The following is an 18038-nucleotide window of genomic DNA, read 5'->3' on the forward strand; positions in this document are numbered from 1 at the left end:
GTCGTAATTAGTTAATCTGCTGATTGGGTTTTTTTCAATTAAATGTTTTACAAGAAATCCACCACTGCAAATAATGGATTAATTTCAAAGTAACTGACAAATTAAAATCTTCACTAATGAAAATAAATCCACGGCCCCAACTGGAATTATGTTACGACTGTTTCCAATAAAACATCAGAAAAACTCACAAATTCAAACAACTAGAAGACAAACCCAATAACAGTATAAATGTTTCAATATATTATATTATATATATCAAAATCAAATACAGTACATTACAAAACATAGGCTACAAACTGTATATTTGCACCAAACACCTGGATTCACAATTAAAAAACTAAAAGAGCTAAACTTACCATTAGCCTCGGATGCTAGCCCGTAAGTTGCTAGCTAACGTTAGCTCGCTCGTCTTCCCGCTCCGCCTTGATGGCGCAGAAAAAATAAAAAATGTCTTCAACTCGGAGACATTTAGCTCCAGTTTTATTCCATCCATGTTTTCTTCTTTCTGTCCTCTTCCGACGGACACATTAAACTTAAAAAACTGCGACATTTTAGGCAACAAAACACTTTTTTTCCACCGGACAGTTTCACATTTGCGCACCTGCCGCACAATTAACAGCCGAGGGGCGTTTGATTTGTATCGCTGGGCGTGCCGGGTGGGCGGTGATTCACGTGAGTGATTTTTTTTTGTTGTTGTCCCCGCCCCCCATTTGCAAATAACAGAACAAGTTATAAAACATACAAGATAATAAGACCTACTTACTAACATGATGTCCCAAAATCCCAAAAATGAGTAAAAAATATGTTTTCTCTATGTGTTTTTCTATGTTTATTGATTTATTTTGTTTTATTTCTACCTATATAATCTCTTGATTTTAGCTTCTATTTTATAAATAAAGATTTTGCCATGAAATAATGTAAACTTTTACAATAAACTGAAGTTTGGAGCTGTTCAGGATGCAGTAGAGAAAAAGATATTGGCTTTAACTTGCTTTATCTCCTTACATTATAGCTTAAAGTTACTTTAAAAGCTGCCAGACTGTGTATTGGACTGTAACTAATGATTATTTTTCATCATCTGCTGACCGTTCTGTCCATTAATTGAGCCCAAGGTGACATCTTCAGAGTGTTTGTTTTGTCCAAACAACAGTCCAAACCTTACATATACATCATAATTATTAATGTAATTCAAAGAAAAAGTAGATAGATAGATAGATAGATAGATAGATAGATAGATAGATAGATAGATAGATAGATAGATAGATAGATAGATAGATAGATAGATAGATAGATAGATAGATTGATATTGAGGTGGTAATGCAAGATCTCATGTCCAATTAAAGCTAAAAACTGTATTTTATTAGCGGAAAATTACTGTTTTTACAAGTTATTTTACAGAACATCTTTAACAACCCCCTGCTGCCAAACTATTTCCATATTTTAGTATTCTTTTCACTGTGAAAGCTGTCAGACAAATGTAGTCATGTAAAAAAGTACAATATCTCCCTCTGAAATTTAATGAAGTAGAAGTAGAAAGTAGCACGAGAAAGAAAATTCTCAACAAGTACCTCAGCTACTACTTCATATTCTAAATATTTGACCGATAAAAGTCCTCCCTAATAGAAAAAATCCTAATTCTGCTCTCCCTCTCTCTCTCTCTTTTTTTTTTTTTAAAGAACTGCTGAATTCAATCAGTGTGAACAGAGGAGGGTCATGTCTGATGGCTCATTCCCTCCACTGCTGCACTCTGGGAAATTAAATCAGTGATCAGACATCACCTGATTGTGCCGCACGTGTACAATCTCCCTTTGAAGCTTTCCCGACCCATCTCTCTTTTCTGAGAGAGATGGGTTTTCCCTTTTTTTTTGGTTAACCCTTAATTTACTGTACCTGGCCATCTAGGCCAAAAAATTTGTTGCCATGGAAACCCCCTCCAAAGAGAGGGGCTGCGGTTACCCGAGCACACTGGTATTTAACGACACACACACACACACACACACACACACACACAGTAACACAGAGAGTAGGTCAGCGGAGAAATGAGCTCTTTAGCTTCTGAAGCCACAGTGCAGAGCTCGGAGGCATCCAGCAGAGGATCTGTGATCTGTGCAGACTGCCGGGACAAAAACCTCCAGGCTGCCTTTTATGTCGCTCCACCAATGGGTCTGCTGGGACGCCGTCCAGGTTTTTTTTTTTTTTCCTCAGTTAGTCTAGTTTGGGGTTGAGAGTGTTTTATAATCATCTAATCTAAATCAGGCAGAGCAGTGACTTCTTTCAGCGGTGGGAGGAATATTCAGATCACTTAATTCAGTAAAAGTATTTAAACTGACAAAAATACGCCACTGCAAGTAAAAAAGACCTGCATGCAAAGCCTTACTGAAGTAAAAGTATGTAAGTATCAGCAGAATTTACTCAAATATCAAAAGTAAAAGTACTCATCGTGCAGTAAAATGTCACTTTCTGCTATTATTCTAAATCAGACAATATGCAGTATTTGATACAGGACATGTAAACTGCTTAATCCATTTGGATATTATTCCAAATATAGATTTTTTTGCCGAAGACGTGGGATATGCTGGTGTTATTCTTGTTTTAGGAACATTTAAAATATGCACCCCAGTTGGGGACACTTGCCCGTTTACAGTTTTCCAATCAGTTTCATGGGTGAGACTGTATTGAATGCTGAGCTGAAGTCAACAAACGGCTGTTTTTATCCTCAAGGTGCTTGAAGACTGAGTGGAGGGCCAGTGGATACGGCATCCTCTGTGGATCGGTTGGTTCTGCTGTAGATGTTTAAGGTTGACCTCATTTTAACAACTTTATAAAATGTTCTGTAACGTCATATGTGATATTCATGGTTTCAGAAAAAAAGCCTGTTTTCAGCTCAAACATCACAAACACTGAACATCAACACATCTGGAGATACATTGTTTTCACTGGACAGGAAGCGTATGAAGAATTGTAATCTGAAAAGTAACTCAAGCTGTCAGACAAATGTAATAAAGTAAAAGTACAATATCAGCCTCTGAGATGTAATGGAGTTGAAGTATAAGGGGGATACGGCATCCTCTGTGGATCTAATTTTAAGCCAATTAGAGAATAACACTTCTCTATACTTGTAAATTGCTTTTACTTAAAGCTGTACTACTTAAAAAACAAAAGTATCGACTCATAAATAATCCTTCTCAATCATCATTTATGACCCGCTAGAAATGTGTGGCGGTGTCTGTGTATGCAGAGAACCAGTATTTTGATGCGTTTTGGACGTTTCTGGGCAATTCTGGTGAAAGATAACTGTCAAATACAAACACTTTGGGTTGCTGAAGATTCGACAACCTGGGAATTAGACTCAACAATCATCTATCTGTCATGAGAATAGTGTATTTACAAACTGCACCTGACCAAACCCACAAAGTATGCATTTAGGTAAAAGGTTCTCAGTACTTCTTCAACCAGTTATTTCACTTCAAAAGGTCTTGGTTTAGAGATCGTGACATAAGTAACATTTTAAATTCAACTAAACGTGTTTAATATGAAATCATTTATTCAACATATAAAACAGGTCTGAAAAGGGTGCAAAACATTCAACGCACATAAAACTAACAAACCATATTCGATTAAAAAAATGTGTGAAAACAGTCAACTTTGAACTGAGTGAATAACGACTATATTTGTATGCATGCTGACATCTTAGCTCTGGATCTTCACGATAAAATGCAAACAGTTTAAGTGCAATTATTGAAAATAAAAGAGAACATGTTTACACAACCACCAATAATGAAAAGGTCAAGACGCTTTATTTTACAGGTGTGTCATTTCACGATTAATGTCCATGAAATTACCCAGGAATAATTTGGTACTAAGACTATTCTGCTCCAGCTAAACCCAAGTAAATGTTTATTTACTATTTGTTTGTATGTTCATTTGTATTTCGTCAGCTGAAAAGGAGCTTATTAGGAAATCGCTGACCTGTTAAATAAAGCGTTACCAAAGAGTGTTAACGTGAGGTCCGCTTCAATCTTTTTCTAGAGCTCCAACCACATCTTATGCTCTTCCTCTGTAGTTTTATAAGCTACTACCTTCATAAAAACAAACCTACATCTATAACAAGTTTTCATGTACCCTCACAAAATGCGTGTATATGTTACAGATTTGGTTGTTTAAACATCACAAGACAATCCCCTTCACCATCATTGTGCAAATACAGCGATTAAAAAATGCACAAATAAGAAGTTCATGTACAAAACAGTCAAAGATTTACATGCTACATGATTGCAATCTGGGATAGTTTCATATTTTCAATATCGCAATTATCTTCAGTATCAATGTAAAAATACATGTGTTCATTTCTTACTTTACACAGCTGGAAAATCCCTGTGAATCCCTCTGTTGCGCTCTGCCTCAGAGTGCCCTCTGGTGGCCACAATCGATCAGTTCTTCAGTGAGATCTGGTGAAGCCACAATCAAACTTTGCCCTCGTCTCGCTGCACGTCCTCCACCTCTCGCCGCGACCGTATGGATGGATCTCAAAGTGCACGCTCGCAGTCCTCTTTTCCCAAAAGCGCTAAAAGTTGGTCCAACACGGCTAATTAAGCCATCTCCACGGGGATGGCAGCTTGATAATTAAAATTAAAAACCGACCACTGTCTGGAGCTGCACATGGAGTCAAAATAATTAAAAATGCTAAAGAGAGGAGGGGCGGACGTGATGCTTCATGTCTGGCTCTCACGTCCCATGAGTCTTACAGCCCTGATAACATTATCTCAGACGTCACACCTTTGAACCGCTCTGGCACATAATCCAGTTGTGTAATTGCTCGTTATCAGCTGAGCCAAAGAGATATCAGTGTAACCTGATGACTGGGGTTCACACTTTAGACTTGACGTGAAGGTCCAGAGGTTACATTCAAGGATAATGGAGGATTCATAGTGCTACACAGACGCAGGGGTGTTTGAGGCACACGGGGAGGATGCCCTTGTTGATTTGGTGGAACTCCACCAGCTGCAGGAGGTCGATGAAGAGCGTCAGGCCGTCGTCCATGGTGAAGTACTTCCTGCCGCCGTCTTCGCACTGCAGGAGCGAGGATAATTACAGTCAGGGTGAACAGAGAGGGGATACATGTTTTTTATCGCCTGAAAGAATGAGGTCATTATAGAGAATCTTTCTCTGGGGACTCACAGGAATCACCAGGTAGTGTTTGGTCTTCAGTTTGTAACACAGCGAGAGGACAAAACACTGAGCATGCTGCTGGCTCTCACGAATCAGGAACATCCTACAACACACACAGACACAGAAATGATTCATTTTCTGCTTTTTTAGACTCCAGCTACTTCAGTTGTTCGACGCTGTCTTGCTGTTCAGCTCCAGAATGTTTTGTGGACTACGAAGCTTCACCTGACTTTCCATCAGCATCCCTAATGCTGAGGAGATAACGACTGAATTTTCAGTTTGGGGTGAACTGTTCCTTTAAGGAATGTGAAAAAGGAGCCACAGATGTGTCCCTCCTGCTCCTTCGTACGGTGTAAAAACACAGTCTGTGAGGTGGGTCTGTCACAGTCTCAGTCACAATCTGTGTCAGACTGTTCAGTATCAGTTCTGAAGCGTCAGATGGAGCGATGAGTGTCTGATGAATCATAAAACACAAAAAAATAAAACGCTAACAGAGACACGTCACCAGCACGTATAAGTCATCTGGGCCTCGGTCATGTTTTCTTTTAGTTTTAGTTCAAACACATCGGCTCCAACATGAAGTTTTGCGCCAACTGACACCGAACATGTGATTCAGAGAGAAGGAGTAGTGCAGTATGTAGATTAGATGTGGCTGGTGCAGTCTAATGTGTTTACATGATGGAAGGAGATTATAGAATTTGTAAAATCTGAATTTATTTAAAAAAATCGACATATTGAGTCAGCTATCACAATTAATTAAGGCACTGGACATGAATCAGGAGGGGCAGGATGTGTCTTTACTGTAGTTGGTCCACTCACCCGTCCACCAGGCCCTGCTTCTCTATCAGCCTCTGCGCCTCCTTCCTGGACACGCCACCATGAAACCACGGCTGGGTCTTGTGGATGGCTGCAAGCAAAACACATAAAGACAGGAGCATGAGCAGAGCTGAAGAAGTCCCGGATCAAGACCCTGTCTCCTCTCATGTGGACTTACAGGACGGTCTGGCTCCAGAGTTCAGGTTGGGCAGACTGCACCTCAGGGCTTCTCTCCTCTGCACCAGTGAAGAGGACCAGAGAGAACAGAGAAAGGTCAAATATCGGGTCTGTGGAGGCGTTTACATCAGTCTACGTCCTTGAAGAGGAATTTTGCTCAACTACGGCAAGGATTTTATTCTTGTAGGTTTGAGCAAGAATAAAAGAAATCTAAATAATAATTACTTTATGAACTCTACAACTCCCTCCCCCCTCCTCACCCTCCAGGCCTGTCCCTCCTCCCTCTCTGCGCTCTGAGCCTCCGTTGGGTTCTGGATGACCCGTCCGCCGGCCTTCCCCGAGAAGTCCATGGCCACCAGGCTGGCCTCTGACTTTGACTGCACACACACACACAGAATTAAAGAAACAGCATAAATGTGAGATGACACCACTAAACGATTTCCCAGACTCCTCTGCGTTGCATCATGTCTGTTGATCTCACTTTGCCATCTGGGAGTCTGCTTCCTTCCAGGCTGCGAGGGGCCGACTTGGATAATTGGTAGTTACACTGAAGCTGCTTCCCGTACTGGCCGCACATAAAACACACACACAGGATTTTAATTAGTCATTGATTTTACTTGGACAAGACAATAAAGATGACGTTCTCTTCGATTTTTGTTCTTTAGATAATGTAGTCAGTGTTACAGCGTGTTATAAAGACAGAAGAGGAGTTTTATTTTATAAAACCTTGAATAATCTGAAAGCGGAGGTCCAACAGGTTCGCGTCTGTTCGTTCTCAGCACACAAGATCTTCAGGTCCTGAGTCCGCACAGGGTTCTTTGAAGGCTGCACAAACACAAAAGCAAAAAGTAAATATGAGATTTTTAGATTTTTATGGTCGACGATCAATATTTTTCAGCAAAAACACACTAAAAAAAACAATTTCCATTTTTTTAAGAAGTAAATGTATGACCCCGTAGCTTACGTACACACATGTCGAGATTTTGTGTGTGAATGATTTTCTGAGCCCACAATAAAATACAATATCATATAAATTAGAACTGGATGTTTTTCAGACTGTCTAACATCTAATGTGATTTCGTTAGCACAGCTTCGACATAAATCTAATATCCAGCAGATTACTAGTGTGTAGTGTGTAATATTACTGTACGTTCCCCCAAGATACAAAAAGTCTGAGTTCATCAATCACTGTCAGCGCTGCACAAACTGAAATCACGTCCGAAGTATTAACAGCTCTACATCCTGCTGCTAGTGTGAACAATATTGACTCAGTGATCCACAAGAATGACATGAATGTAACATTTCTGCCTGTTGGTGTTTGGAGGAAGTGGTTACCTTGATACAGAAGGTGAAGTCGGCAGGTGCTCCGTACAGTTTGCGGCCGTTCACCACCGTGTACACGTTCAAATCATCAAGATCAGCCACATACTGCAGGTGTCGAGGCTCCTAGACCACACGCAGACACGATTTATCAAATGTCGAAAGAACAACAGAGATTCTTTGAGACTGACTGGAAGCTGTATAAATAAATCTGACCTTCTGACCTTGGAGGAGCCTTTGGTGGAGCAGTAGAGTCCGGAGCGGCGGAGGAAAAAGTAGACCTTCTTCCAGGCTTTACGGCTCGACTCTTTCACGTGAAGGAAACCCTGAATCTCCGGACACGTCCCCGACCTCAGCAGGTTCTGCAGAGAGCATCAGAAACAGTATTTTTATCTGGTATTTTCCCCAAAAGTTATAAATGAATGTATGTGTTTGTTCTGAATACTGCAAAATCTGATTTTATAAACAATTTATTTAAATTCCTGCTGTTGTTTAACCATTTTAAACCTGCTTACTGTACATGGAATTAAGGATATAATCGGCAGGTCATTTGGATTTTCACCCAATTTTTCTCTTCATTTCTTGAGTTGTGATCAGCGTGATGACCTCGTTTAGGGCTACAACTAATGATTATTGTCATTAGCAAATAATCTGTAGATTATTTCACAATCAATCAAATTTAGGTTTGATTGATGCTTGATGAAGAAAAGCAGCAAATCCTCACATTTAAGAAGCTGAGCCAGTGGCTAAAGATACAAAATAGTCAGTAATTAATTTTCTTTTGATTGACTAGTCGTTGCAGGTTCAACCTTGTTTGTTGCAAACTAAATTTAAGCCTAATTTTGCAGCAGATTTTGAATGTGTGGGGACATAAAATTTGCATGAGAAACAGTTTGAATTTGATTATTAATGTATTTATCAAACTGAAAAGCCAGACTGTGTCCGTCTGCAGCTTATTATATGTGAGGATTTTCACATTTTTTTGTTTTATATATCTTTGTAAACTGAATATATTTTAGCTTTAAACTGTTTGTCGAACAGAACAGATACATGTAACTGTGATATTTACTTCAGTTTATCAAAACTTTAATAATTAAGAGAAACTAAATGATATCTTTCTATTTTCAGCCTTCAACACTTGAGGCTCTCAGCTCCACTGATGATTTCAGGTGTTGCTCGTGTTTTCCTGAATCGGTGTGATTGAGGCTCCTGATTTACCTGAATCAGCTCTGATGATGTCATCCCCTTGCTGACATCAGCGCTGTCGGAGATCATGCACTCTGGGAAGAAGAGCTGCGAGAGGAAGGAGAAGGTGGTCATTAAAATCCTCTGAGCAGGTATAAGGCTCGTTTTACAGCACAAAGAAGCTGCTTCTGCTGCTGTGATCACTTTATCATGTAGCTGCTTCTGACCACGATTATCTTCATCATGCAGGAATCACGCTCCTTTGTTCAAGATGTAGAGGAAACATAATAGCTTAAGTGTTTCAGACTGAAGTAAATGATGTGAGCACAAAACCAACAGGTATCCAGTTTTCAAGTGTTCTCAGAGGGAGGCAGAGATGCTGCTGGTGATTTGTTCTATTGAGAGACGACTCACTCATTGTTGGTTTCCTTCTTTTTTATCTAGAATATCACCAGCCTTAAAAATAATTATAATCCTGAAGTTAAAACTCAAAGACGAGCTGCGGACGTGTGAGTATAATGTAGTCGATCCATGATCAACTTCCCTCCTCAGCCTTCTGGAGGCGGTGTGGTCAAAGTCTACAGAGACGCCAGTGGGAGGTTCATGAGAACCAGTTTCACTGTGAACTGTCACTTTGTTTAACAGCTCAGGCGACAGACCGCATGTGATGTAATAAATACCTGAAGGCATTAAGTTAGCGTGTCTGCACCAGCACGCAACCTGCCACTCATTCTGACTCACCATGACGTCAGGCTGAGTCTGCTGAGCCGACCATTAAAACCTGCTAAGTCCTCATTGTTCCCGTCTGATGTGTTCTGTCACGTAAAAGGAAGAGATGGATGTATGTTCACTGTAACACGCTGCAGGTTTCTTACCATCGGTTTCCTGAAGAACTCGTACTTGGCGTAGTTTTTGCAGAAAACGAACCTCGTGTCACCTTTGAGGGACCAGGTCGCCTGAACCTCCAGCACGACCTCGTGGTCCTCCAGACATCTCTCTGAGGGGAACATGTGTGTGAAATTTAATCATTCAATACCTTCAGTTTCTGGTTAAAGATCTGTTCATTTGAGAGCACAGTCTTACCGAGGCCCAGAACCGGGTGGACCTCCAGCAGAGCCCAGTTCTCCTGATCGCTGCAGTGAGCCGTCTGGACCAACATGTGACAAACCTCTCTGGCTGTCGCTCCTCGAGAAATCCACACTGACCTGCTGTGGCTGTCCTCTCCATACACCTTTATCAACTGCAGAAGAAGAGCAAGAAATATTCAGAAATCAAACATAACAATACCACAGTGTTTAACGGCGGCACATGAAGATGCAGCAGGTGGTGGTTCCTCCAAACTGCTACATTTTTGTTTTTTTAACTGTCATTTTTTGGCTTTGTTGCTGAAACACAAACACAGAAATACTGTCATCAGAGTTGGAAAAGAAAGAGCAGCAGACTTTGAGACCATCACAGCCCACCACATCTTTCAACCATCAAGCCTGACCAGCCTGGTGAAACACAGCGTGGTCGACCATCAAAAATGCATCATCAACATCTTTGTTTGGTACAGATCCGCACAAAAATCTAACAATAAGCTGTTTTTAAATCTATTTCTTTGGCTTCACTGATAACTGACAGGTTATAGAGATGACTGGAAACAGGATGGGGCACAAGCTCTACCAAGTGAGCTACTGGGGCGCCACTACCATGAATCATTTCAATGTGTTTTCAATTAAAATGAGAGAAATGATAGTTGGACAGAACAGGTTTAAACTGAGACTGAGAATATCAATAACAACATATTTTTCACAACTTGTTTTGGCATCACATCAACATGGAGACACTCGAGACAAGAAGCCAAAATGTGAAGCCAAGAACCTGACAGCTGAAGTGTGAAGGGATTAACACTTCAGATTCTTCTTCCTAATTTTAGATCGACACTGAGGCAGGTCAGGTCTCTTCCTGAGTCTTAGCTTTCTCTGGTGAGGATACAGAACAGGTTTCATATCTTATTCTGCATGCGAAGAGGTGTTTAGTAAAGAAAACAGAGATCGCATCTGCTCCTATCGCTCTCCTGTCTCTCAGTGTTTCCTGTATCTGTTGAGGAATCGATCAGATCGGAGATGCAGTCATGCGTGTGGACTCTCTGTGTTCCTGATGCTGCTGTGGTGTAGCTGTAGTCTAAACAGGTTATTTGAGGGTCAGGATGTTCCTCCGAGCGTGCTGCGGTCTGACACGACGTCTGGATCCAGCTAATCACCTCGAAAACAACAAACCAGCCCGACCAGAAATCTGTCAATCAACAGGTCCTGACTGGTTGGGCGGGTGCCGACGTCAGTCAGGACAAATAATAGCAGAGTATAAACCAGGGAGGCTTAACAGGGGAGGAAGATTCTTCAGTGGAAACCTCCCAGTTCAATATCCGGTCCAGGGGAGGCGGAGGAGGAGGAGGAGAATATGTTTGTCTTCACTCAGAACAGTTTCTGTGATTGAGACGTAAAGCTAACAATGTGTGACAGCAGAGAAGACCAGATCAGACCAGATTTTCACAAACATTCAGCAATCAAACACACTGGGTTTGTGCTCGAGGACATTGTCACCATGAAACACAGAAAACTCAAACATGGTGTAGCAGTAGAGGCCCTAAAAACACATTTTCTCCATCAGCTTGTTTCCAGGAGGAATGGAGTCCCACAGACGGATGATTTAATGTCATACCTCTGATAAAATGTGTTGTGACAAAACCAAAACATCTACTGTAAGTGTGAAGATGCTGTACTTGTTAAACGTACAATATGCAGAGCCCACTAGAGAGTCAAGTGCAGATCCAGACCTTCTGGAGGAATAAACACCCGGAGTCACATCAGATTTATCAGGTTTTCAGTTTCCTTGATTTCTGATAATCAGTGTCGGTCCTGAAAAAGCCATATTGTCCCACCCCTAGAACACACACCCTCAGCGTGTGCGGTTGCTCGCTGACGTTAGCTCACAGCTACTGTACAGTGAAGTAATCAAAAATAAAACACAAACCCTCCTGCGGTCAAACTCAGTTCACTGATGATGTATGCACCATTAAACAACCAGCACTGCTGATGAACATCTACCTGACGTGACTCAGGCACAAATGTTGACAGATGAGATAACGCGCCATCACGTTCAGTAACTTGTGCATTCGTCCGGTTTGACCATTGTTGGAAACATTTGGGATAATGTAAGTACACAACTCAACAACAACAATCAAACCATTTTTAGACATTTGTGGAATTCCAACGTGTTATATCTTTAAAGTTGACTACGGTGTGTGCAGGATTTGAAATTTAATCCACCTTTAAGCAACTCCTAGTAGTTAAAGACACCTTGTCCGCGTACTTTTGGCAACATGGTGTAACACTATATGTAGTTTTCACTTCATCAAACAAAGAAAAAAAGCTGGAGGTGACTTCGACTTTCCTGAGCTCCTGTGCCCCGGCAGAATAATCATGATTCACACTGAAAACCCCGATATAAATCAGCCCCACAGCTGTCCAGATGTGGTCAAAATTAAACCAATCAGCTGCAGACCTGTTGGCTTCCACCCACTGTACATGAACCCCCCCCGCTGTGATGACCTGCTGCTGTAATCACAGACGTGTTTACTCCGACGGTGTTTGTGAGTCAAAATAAGGCAGCGCTGTCATGGCAACGCAGCTCATCTGTCAGTCACAATCATAAGCAACCTCCACCTGCCCTGTTGGCAAACAAGTCAAGACACATTGACAGGATCCACCTGTCAGCCCCTGCAGATCAGCCAGGTGAGGGGATTAACACAGTAGATGTGATGTGTCTGAACAAAGAGAGGATAAGGCTGCCATCATCTGTTTTTTATTACCGTCAATAAATCAAATTAAGACCAAAACCAACAACGTGTTTGTCTGTTTCTTTATATTTTCCCACCTCTGTAGCTTGTCTTTGGTTCTCAGCCAAGCAGCAACCTCTGAAATGAAGCCAAAAGCTGCAGTTTGCTCGAGCGGCCACTTGAGGCTCCAAAAGAGAGTCAGTCCCCATAAGAGTCCATGTTAAATGCCCAACTTAAGAGCAGATCTAAACATGTTTACAGCCTGGATCAGAAAATGGTTTTGACCTCTAAGCCCAATTTATCCCTTCATGGCAACTGTACGAGGGAGAATTTTATCTGAGTCACTGCTTAAAGTTGTTACGCATAATCATATTTGTGGTGTTGATGCCTTCTGGAGAATTTGTAATGCAAATATCGGACGAATAATATGATTTTCTGTGCGGTTATTTGGACTAATAGACCAGATTGGAGGCACAGATGCCGTTTTTTTTTTTTTTTTTTTTTGGATTAACGAGAGACTCCATTAGCGTTATATATTAGCAGATTAAAAAAACTGGATACATCTTCACTCTCGCCTGCTGTAACAAGCCACGGAATCGCCAAAATCCACTGTAATGTACTCCAACTCTCTTATTTGACTGCTGAATGGACGAGAAATGTACTTTCCTTCATGAACATACAGAGAAGAGATGGGAAAAGGAAAACACACTGCAGGATAACAGAAAGAACAGAATGCTACTTTCCTCAGATCGAACACAAACACATAGTTGTTGCTTGCTATCCTGCTGCTAATGTTCACGGTATTTTGGCTGTTTGGGGCGAGTAAACCTGTCGTCAAACTCACTGTGTGTGAGTGAAAACAGATAGCTGGTTGGCTTTAGCAAAGGAGCATGATGTTTGGATGTAACTTGCAAAGCGTTTCTACTGAAACCTGGTAGAAAAATGCAGAATATTGCCAGACTTGTTTCTTAAATGTGGATCCAAATTTCACTAAAAAATGAGGCTTTAATTCTGAGCTCTGACCATTGTATTTAATCTTTTACAAGTAAATTGCAGGCAAATCAAGTTGGTAACATCATACTGACACCTGGTCCCTGCCTCCAATTAATAACCTGGTAAACGCTGTAATGTAAAAGTCAAACTGAGATGGTGAGATGAAAGGAACAAACGTTACAGCTACGAAAAACGCAGTTAGCGGACATGACTGTCAAAACTGCCGTCTGTATATTTATCAAACCACTTCAGACGCAATACATTTGTAAATCAGCTGCTTTCCAACGAGGCTTTGAACTTACATGTTTGTCACTTGACTGTGGTGGAAGTGAACTGATGAGCACCGGAGACTTCGACAGCTCTGGAAAAGGGTTGGGTATAGATGGGAAAGAGGACGAGAAGGACTCGACGCCTTTCGACCTGGAAACAGTGACAGAACAGAGGAACACAACGAGGTCAGCAGCAGCCAGAATCATTTAAAAACAAACTCACAAATTATCTTATCGTACAACAAATTTGCAATTACATCAGCTGCCTTCTGCTGTTGGAAACAACACTGATGAGCCCTTAAAACCAAAACAATGAGATAAAAGTAGCTTAAATGCTCAAAAGAGTTGAAGGGAAACTGAAGTCAGATGATAATTCTCTGTGGGTTCACCACTTTGAGCAACTCCTGTGATATTAGACATAGTCTGCATGTGAAAAAATATATAAAAATGGTGATTATTGCAGTTTTTAAGATTTACCTCTGACTAGGCTGAGAGCCACAGACAGGCCAGGGAAGTGAGGAGCTGCCAGTCGAACTAAAACCTTGTTTGTTTTGGTCTTTTCTTGGGATTACTGATTACTATCAGAAAAACCTTTTAAACTTAAACCCATTTATTTTACAGCATTAACGCTGAAGCAGTGGCTTTAAGAAAACACTGTTTTTGTTGTCTTCGGCGTACAGGAAACATATGGACCGTATCTCTGTGCACAAACGAGGAGGTGAAACTCACTTTATGACTTGTGTCTTTAAGGCGGGGAGTATCTGGCTTTAACAGAAACTTCTTTACGCATGAGATGACTTAGAGCCTGAGGTTGACTCACTGACTGGAGTCAATAATATCCACCACCTCCTTCAGAAGTCTATTGACTTAAGTCCACTACGAGTGAGTAATGCTGTCTGTGTTAGCGTGCCAGCTTCCTGTTTTGGTCGTACCTGTTGGAGTTGATGAAGATGGGCTGGGAGCGGCGTATGGACGGAGAATCGGAGACCAGAGGAGCCAGAGTCAGAGTGGAGCTCCCCAACGACTTCTCCGTCCTCTCCGAGCCCTCGAATACTTCAGTCCAGGGACCTGCTGCCACCTCCATCATGATACCTGAGGGGGAGGAAGGAGGGAAGTCAGATGATTAAACTCCAACCAGGAGGCTTATGTGTGTCCTGCACGTGCTCTCTAAAGAAATCCACATGCAAACTATGATCAGACTTTATTTGAATAGAGGAGAAACTCACTGAGGACACAGTGTACTCTTTAACAGAAGGAGTGACCTGATTGTTTGTACAGGTAGTAAAATAACTAATAATAAGGGATTAGTTAGTTTCTCAGGTGGTGATTATGTTTAAAAGGTACAGTACGCAACATTTTCGCATTAAAAAGGCAAAAAAAAACTTGACCTCTCTTATATATTTTGTTTAGCTGTGTACTTATTCAGGATATTATCTCAAATTCACATTTTATTGAAGCGTAATTGTGCATTTCAATCAATGCCATCAAATCTGGAGCTGCAACAATTAATTAGTTGATTAGTTGTAAACTTTTAAATTAATCACCAACTCTTTTGATAATTGTTATCACTTTTATCTGTATCACATCAGACAAAACTATTTGTAGCAACTAAGTCGCGTACAGATAATAAACAGACAAAACTATTGTGCTTTTTATTTTGTTTGAATATGTTTTTATATTCAGACCACACACATACACACACGCACACACACACACACAGCATGTGTGGAAATTCTGGTTTCTATTTTCCTCTGGCTCTGCGTCACCAAAGTCTATTTTGAGTAACGAAAGTATGACTTAACCGTGTTGTTTACCTCGTAGCGTTGTTTGTTAATCTGCTGTGATTGTTATTTTATCATGAAGGTAATTATACTTATCACGAACAACCTGCTCTGCGTGTGTGTTATGACTGAGGAAACGCAAACACCGGCTTCAGATAATCAACCGCAGATCTTAAAATGTCACTAATTATTAAGTTTGACGCTGAAGGTGACGCTAAATATAACCGCAGTCTAAATCATTACTAACGTACTTACATGACCTTTTATGTTGCAGAAAACTCTGCAGTCCAAATAAATAAAATCAGTATGCAAGAAAAGAGTTTGATGTAATGCATAAAACAAAAAAATCTATTTGAAATGTGATTTAAAGAAAAATATTCCTATTCGTAACATATTTATTCGACCGTATGACCCAGCCCTGCTTCAGATACTTCTTCCTTACAGAGTTTCCAGGAGACAGTGTTTGTTGTTGTATCATTACCATGCAGATCAGGCAGCATGTGAGCAGAGCTGGTGGCAGCCTGCAGGTTCACAAACAGACGAAGTGCTTTGATCAGGCCAGGAGGCGGCGACGGCTGAGAATCTGAATATTTCCATTATCCTCCACACACGGCACACAGCAGAGGATAACATTACCTTTCTCAAACACAAAGACCTGCGTGCAGCAGTTAGTGGTTTGAAATCTCTCCGCAGCAGGTGCGCATCCAATTTTAAAAGTGTGTAAACAGGTGTAGATGTGGATAAAGGAAGGCACCAACATCAGCGAACGTGGGCAGAGAAAGCAGCGAAACCTGAAGACTGTTCCCTCAAGTGCAGAGTCAACGAGACAGGAATTAAAAGATGAATGTACCAGATGTAGCGCTGCGACTAACAATTACTACTTACAGGTCATCTTTTTGCTACCACCTCATCGATGACTCAATAAAATGTTTGAAAATAGTGAAAAATGACCATCAGAAGTTCAAGTTCCCAAACACAAAAACATTCAGTTGACACAGAGACGCAGCAAACTGTCCCAGTCGAGTTTCTGCATTTTTATTTGATTAAACAATCATTAAAATGGTTGCCAATAAAATCTCTATTGATTGATAAACTCATTGTTTTCACACATCTTTAACTGCTTTTTCCCCATAATGCAGCAACATTTTCTACCGATATGATGTACAGTCATTATCAGCACCAAGTACTGGCAGGAATAGTAAACTACGGTGGCCCTGAGGTGTAAAACACAACAACAAAAATCTAATCAACATACTTTTTGTTAATTGTTGTTATTTGATGTTTTTTTTCCCCATTTGCTGTTGTGTTTTAGGATTTGTTGTTTGTTTATTTGTTGTTGTGTTTTCCTGTTTGCGGTTGTGTTCTGTACTTCAGGGCCACTATGAATAAAGTAACTGTTTTAATATCTTTAAGCCAAGATGATGTTTTTTTTATAATATGTAATTTTATCGAACCAACAGTCCAAAATATAAAGACATGTAGTTTAGTGTCACATACGATAAAGAAAAGCAGCACATCCTCACAATCTAGAAGCTGTTATGAGAAACTTTCTGTTACCTGATTGATCAGTAAACCAATCATTTCAGCATCATAAGTGTCTGATTACCACTAAAGCAAAGAGCTAGAGCCATCTGACTTTTTATAAGTTTAAACAAATACATTGCCACAATAAAGTGTGATGTAGGCCACTGATAAGGCTCCTTCCATATGTGGAGCACGTGAGACATAAAGTTACACATGCTGGGGAAACGAAACACTTGTTATCAGAGCATCAACACCTCACTGAGTTATTAACCCAGAACCTGTGTGTGCTGTCTACTCTCTGAAATAACAGTGTGCTGGTCACAGGGAATACAATTTCACAAAGTCCACCTTAAACCCTTCAAGCTCATGTTAAGAAATGCTATGGACATTTTGTTTATAGCTACAAACATGTCTCTGTTTATCTGTAAACAAAAGGTGGTGATGTCCAGGTGAACAAACTGACTTATGATAGTTCTAGTAGCCTAGAATCTGAGCTAACACAGGAGCAGCACCGAACCTCATAAAGAAACTGAAGAAAAATACTCTCCTGTCCTCACACAAGGTCGGTCGACCAGAACACACCTTTAAACAAGTGGACACTGACACAGTAACAAATTCGGCTAACTTCGGCTCAGTTCATCTTTTTATATGAACTTTAAATTCGCGGTTAAATCCAGCCTGCACCTGTTCGGACTAGCTTGTTAGCATCTCAGGTAAAAAAAAAAAAAACAGACGTACCTGTAAACTTTGTGTCGTCAGTCGGCAGGTTTCAGCTGTCAGCCATCGTGTTAATCCCACATGTGATGCTGAGACTTGTGCTTCTCTGTATGTGCGGCTGATAAGATGCCGAGCCACCACAGAGCGCCAACAACTGTGTGAGAGCAGCGCCGGGCGGGAGGGCGGAGACTGTCCGTCAGGTGTGCGCAGAAGACACGCCCCCTCCTCTGAGTTTAACAGGTTCAAATATGAGTGATTCACTTCCAG

The 18038-nt window shown here is 40.9% G+C and overlaps 1 protein-coding gene across 1 annotated transcript; it reads right to left on the reverse strand.

The window, feature by feature from the left end:
- Positions 1–3532: 3532 nt before the first annotated feature.
- grb7 (growth factor receptor bound protein 7) lies at positions 3533–17930 on the reverse strand. Its single transcript, XM_073489797.1, has 15 exons — positions 17793–17930; positions 14682–14841; positions 13783–13900; positions 9751–9907; positions 9543–9664; positions 8701–8775; positions 7707–7844; positions 7498–7608; positions 6889–6987; positions 6644–6727; positions 6423–6539; positions 6164–6221; positions 5989–6076; positions 5179–5272; positions 3533–5070 (listed from the first exon to the last, which is right to left on the reverse strand). The coding sequence occupies exons 2-15, from the start codon at positions 14834–14836 to the stop codon at positions 4924–4926; spliced, it is 1563 nt and encodes a 520-aa protein (XP_073345898.1). The 5' UTR covers positions 14837–14841; positions 17793–17930; the 3' UTR covers positions 3533–4923.
- Between the last annotated feature and the right edge of the window lie 108 nt (positions 17931–18038).

Source organism: Pagrus major, chromosome 20, assembly GCF_040436345.1.
Source record: "Pagrus major chromosome 20, Pma_NU_1.0".
Lineage (NCBI taxonomy): Eukaryota > Metazoa > Chordata > Actinopteri > Spariformes > Sparidae > Pagrus > Pagrus major.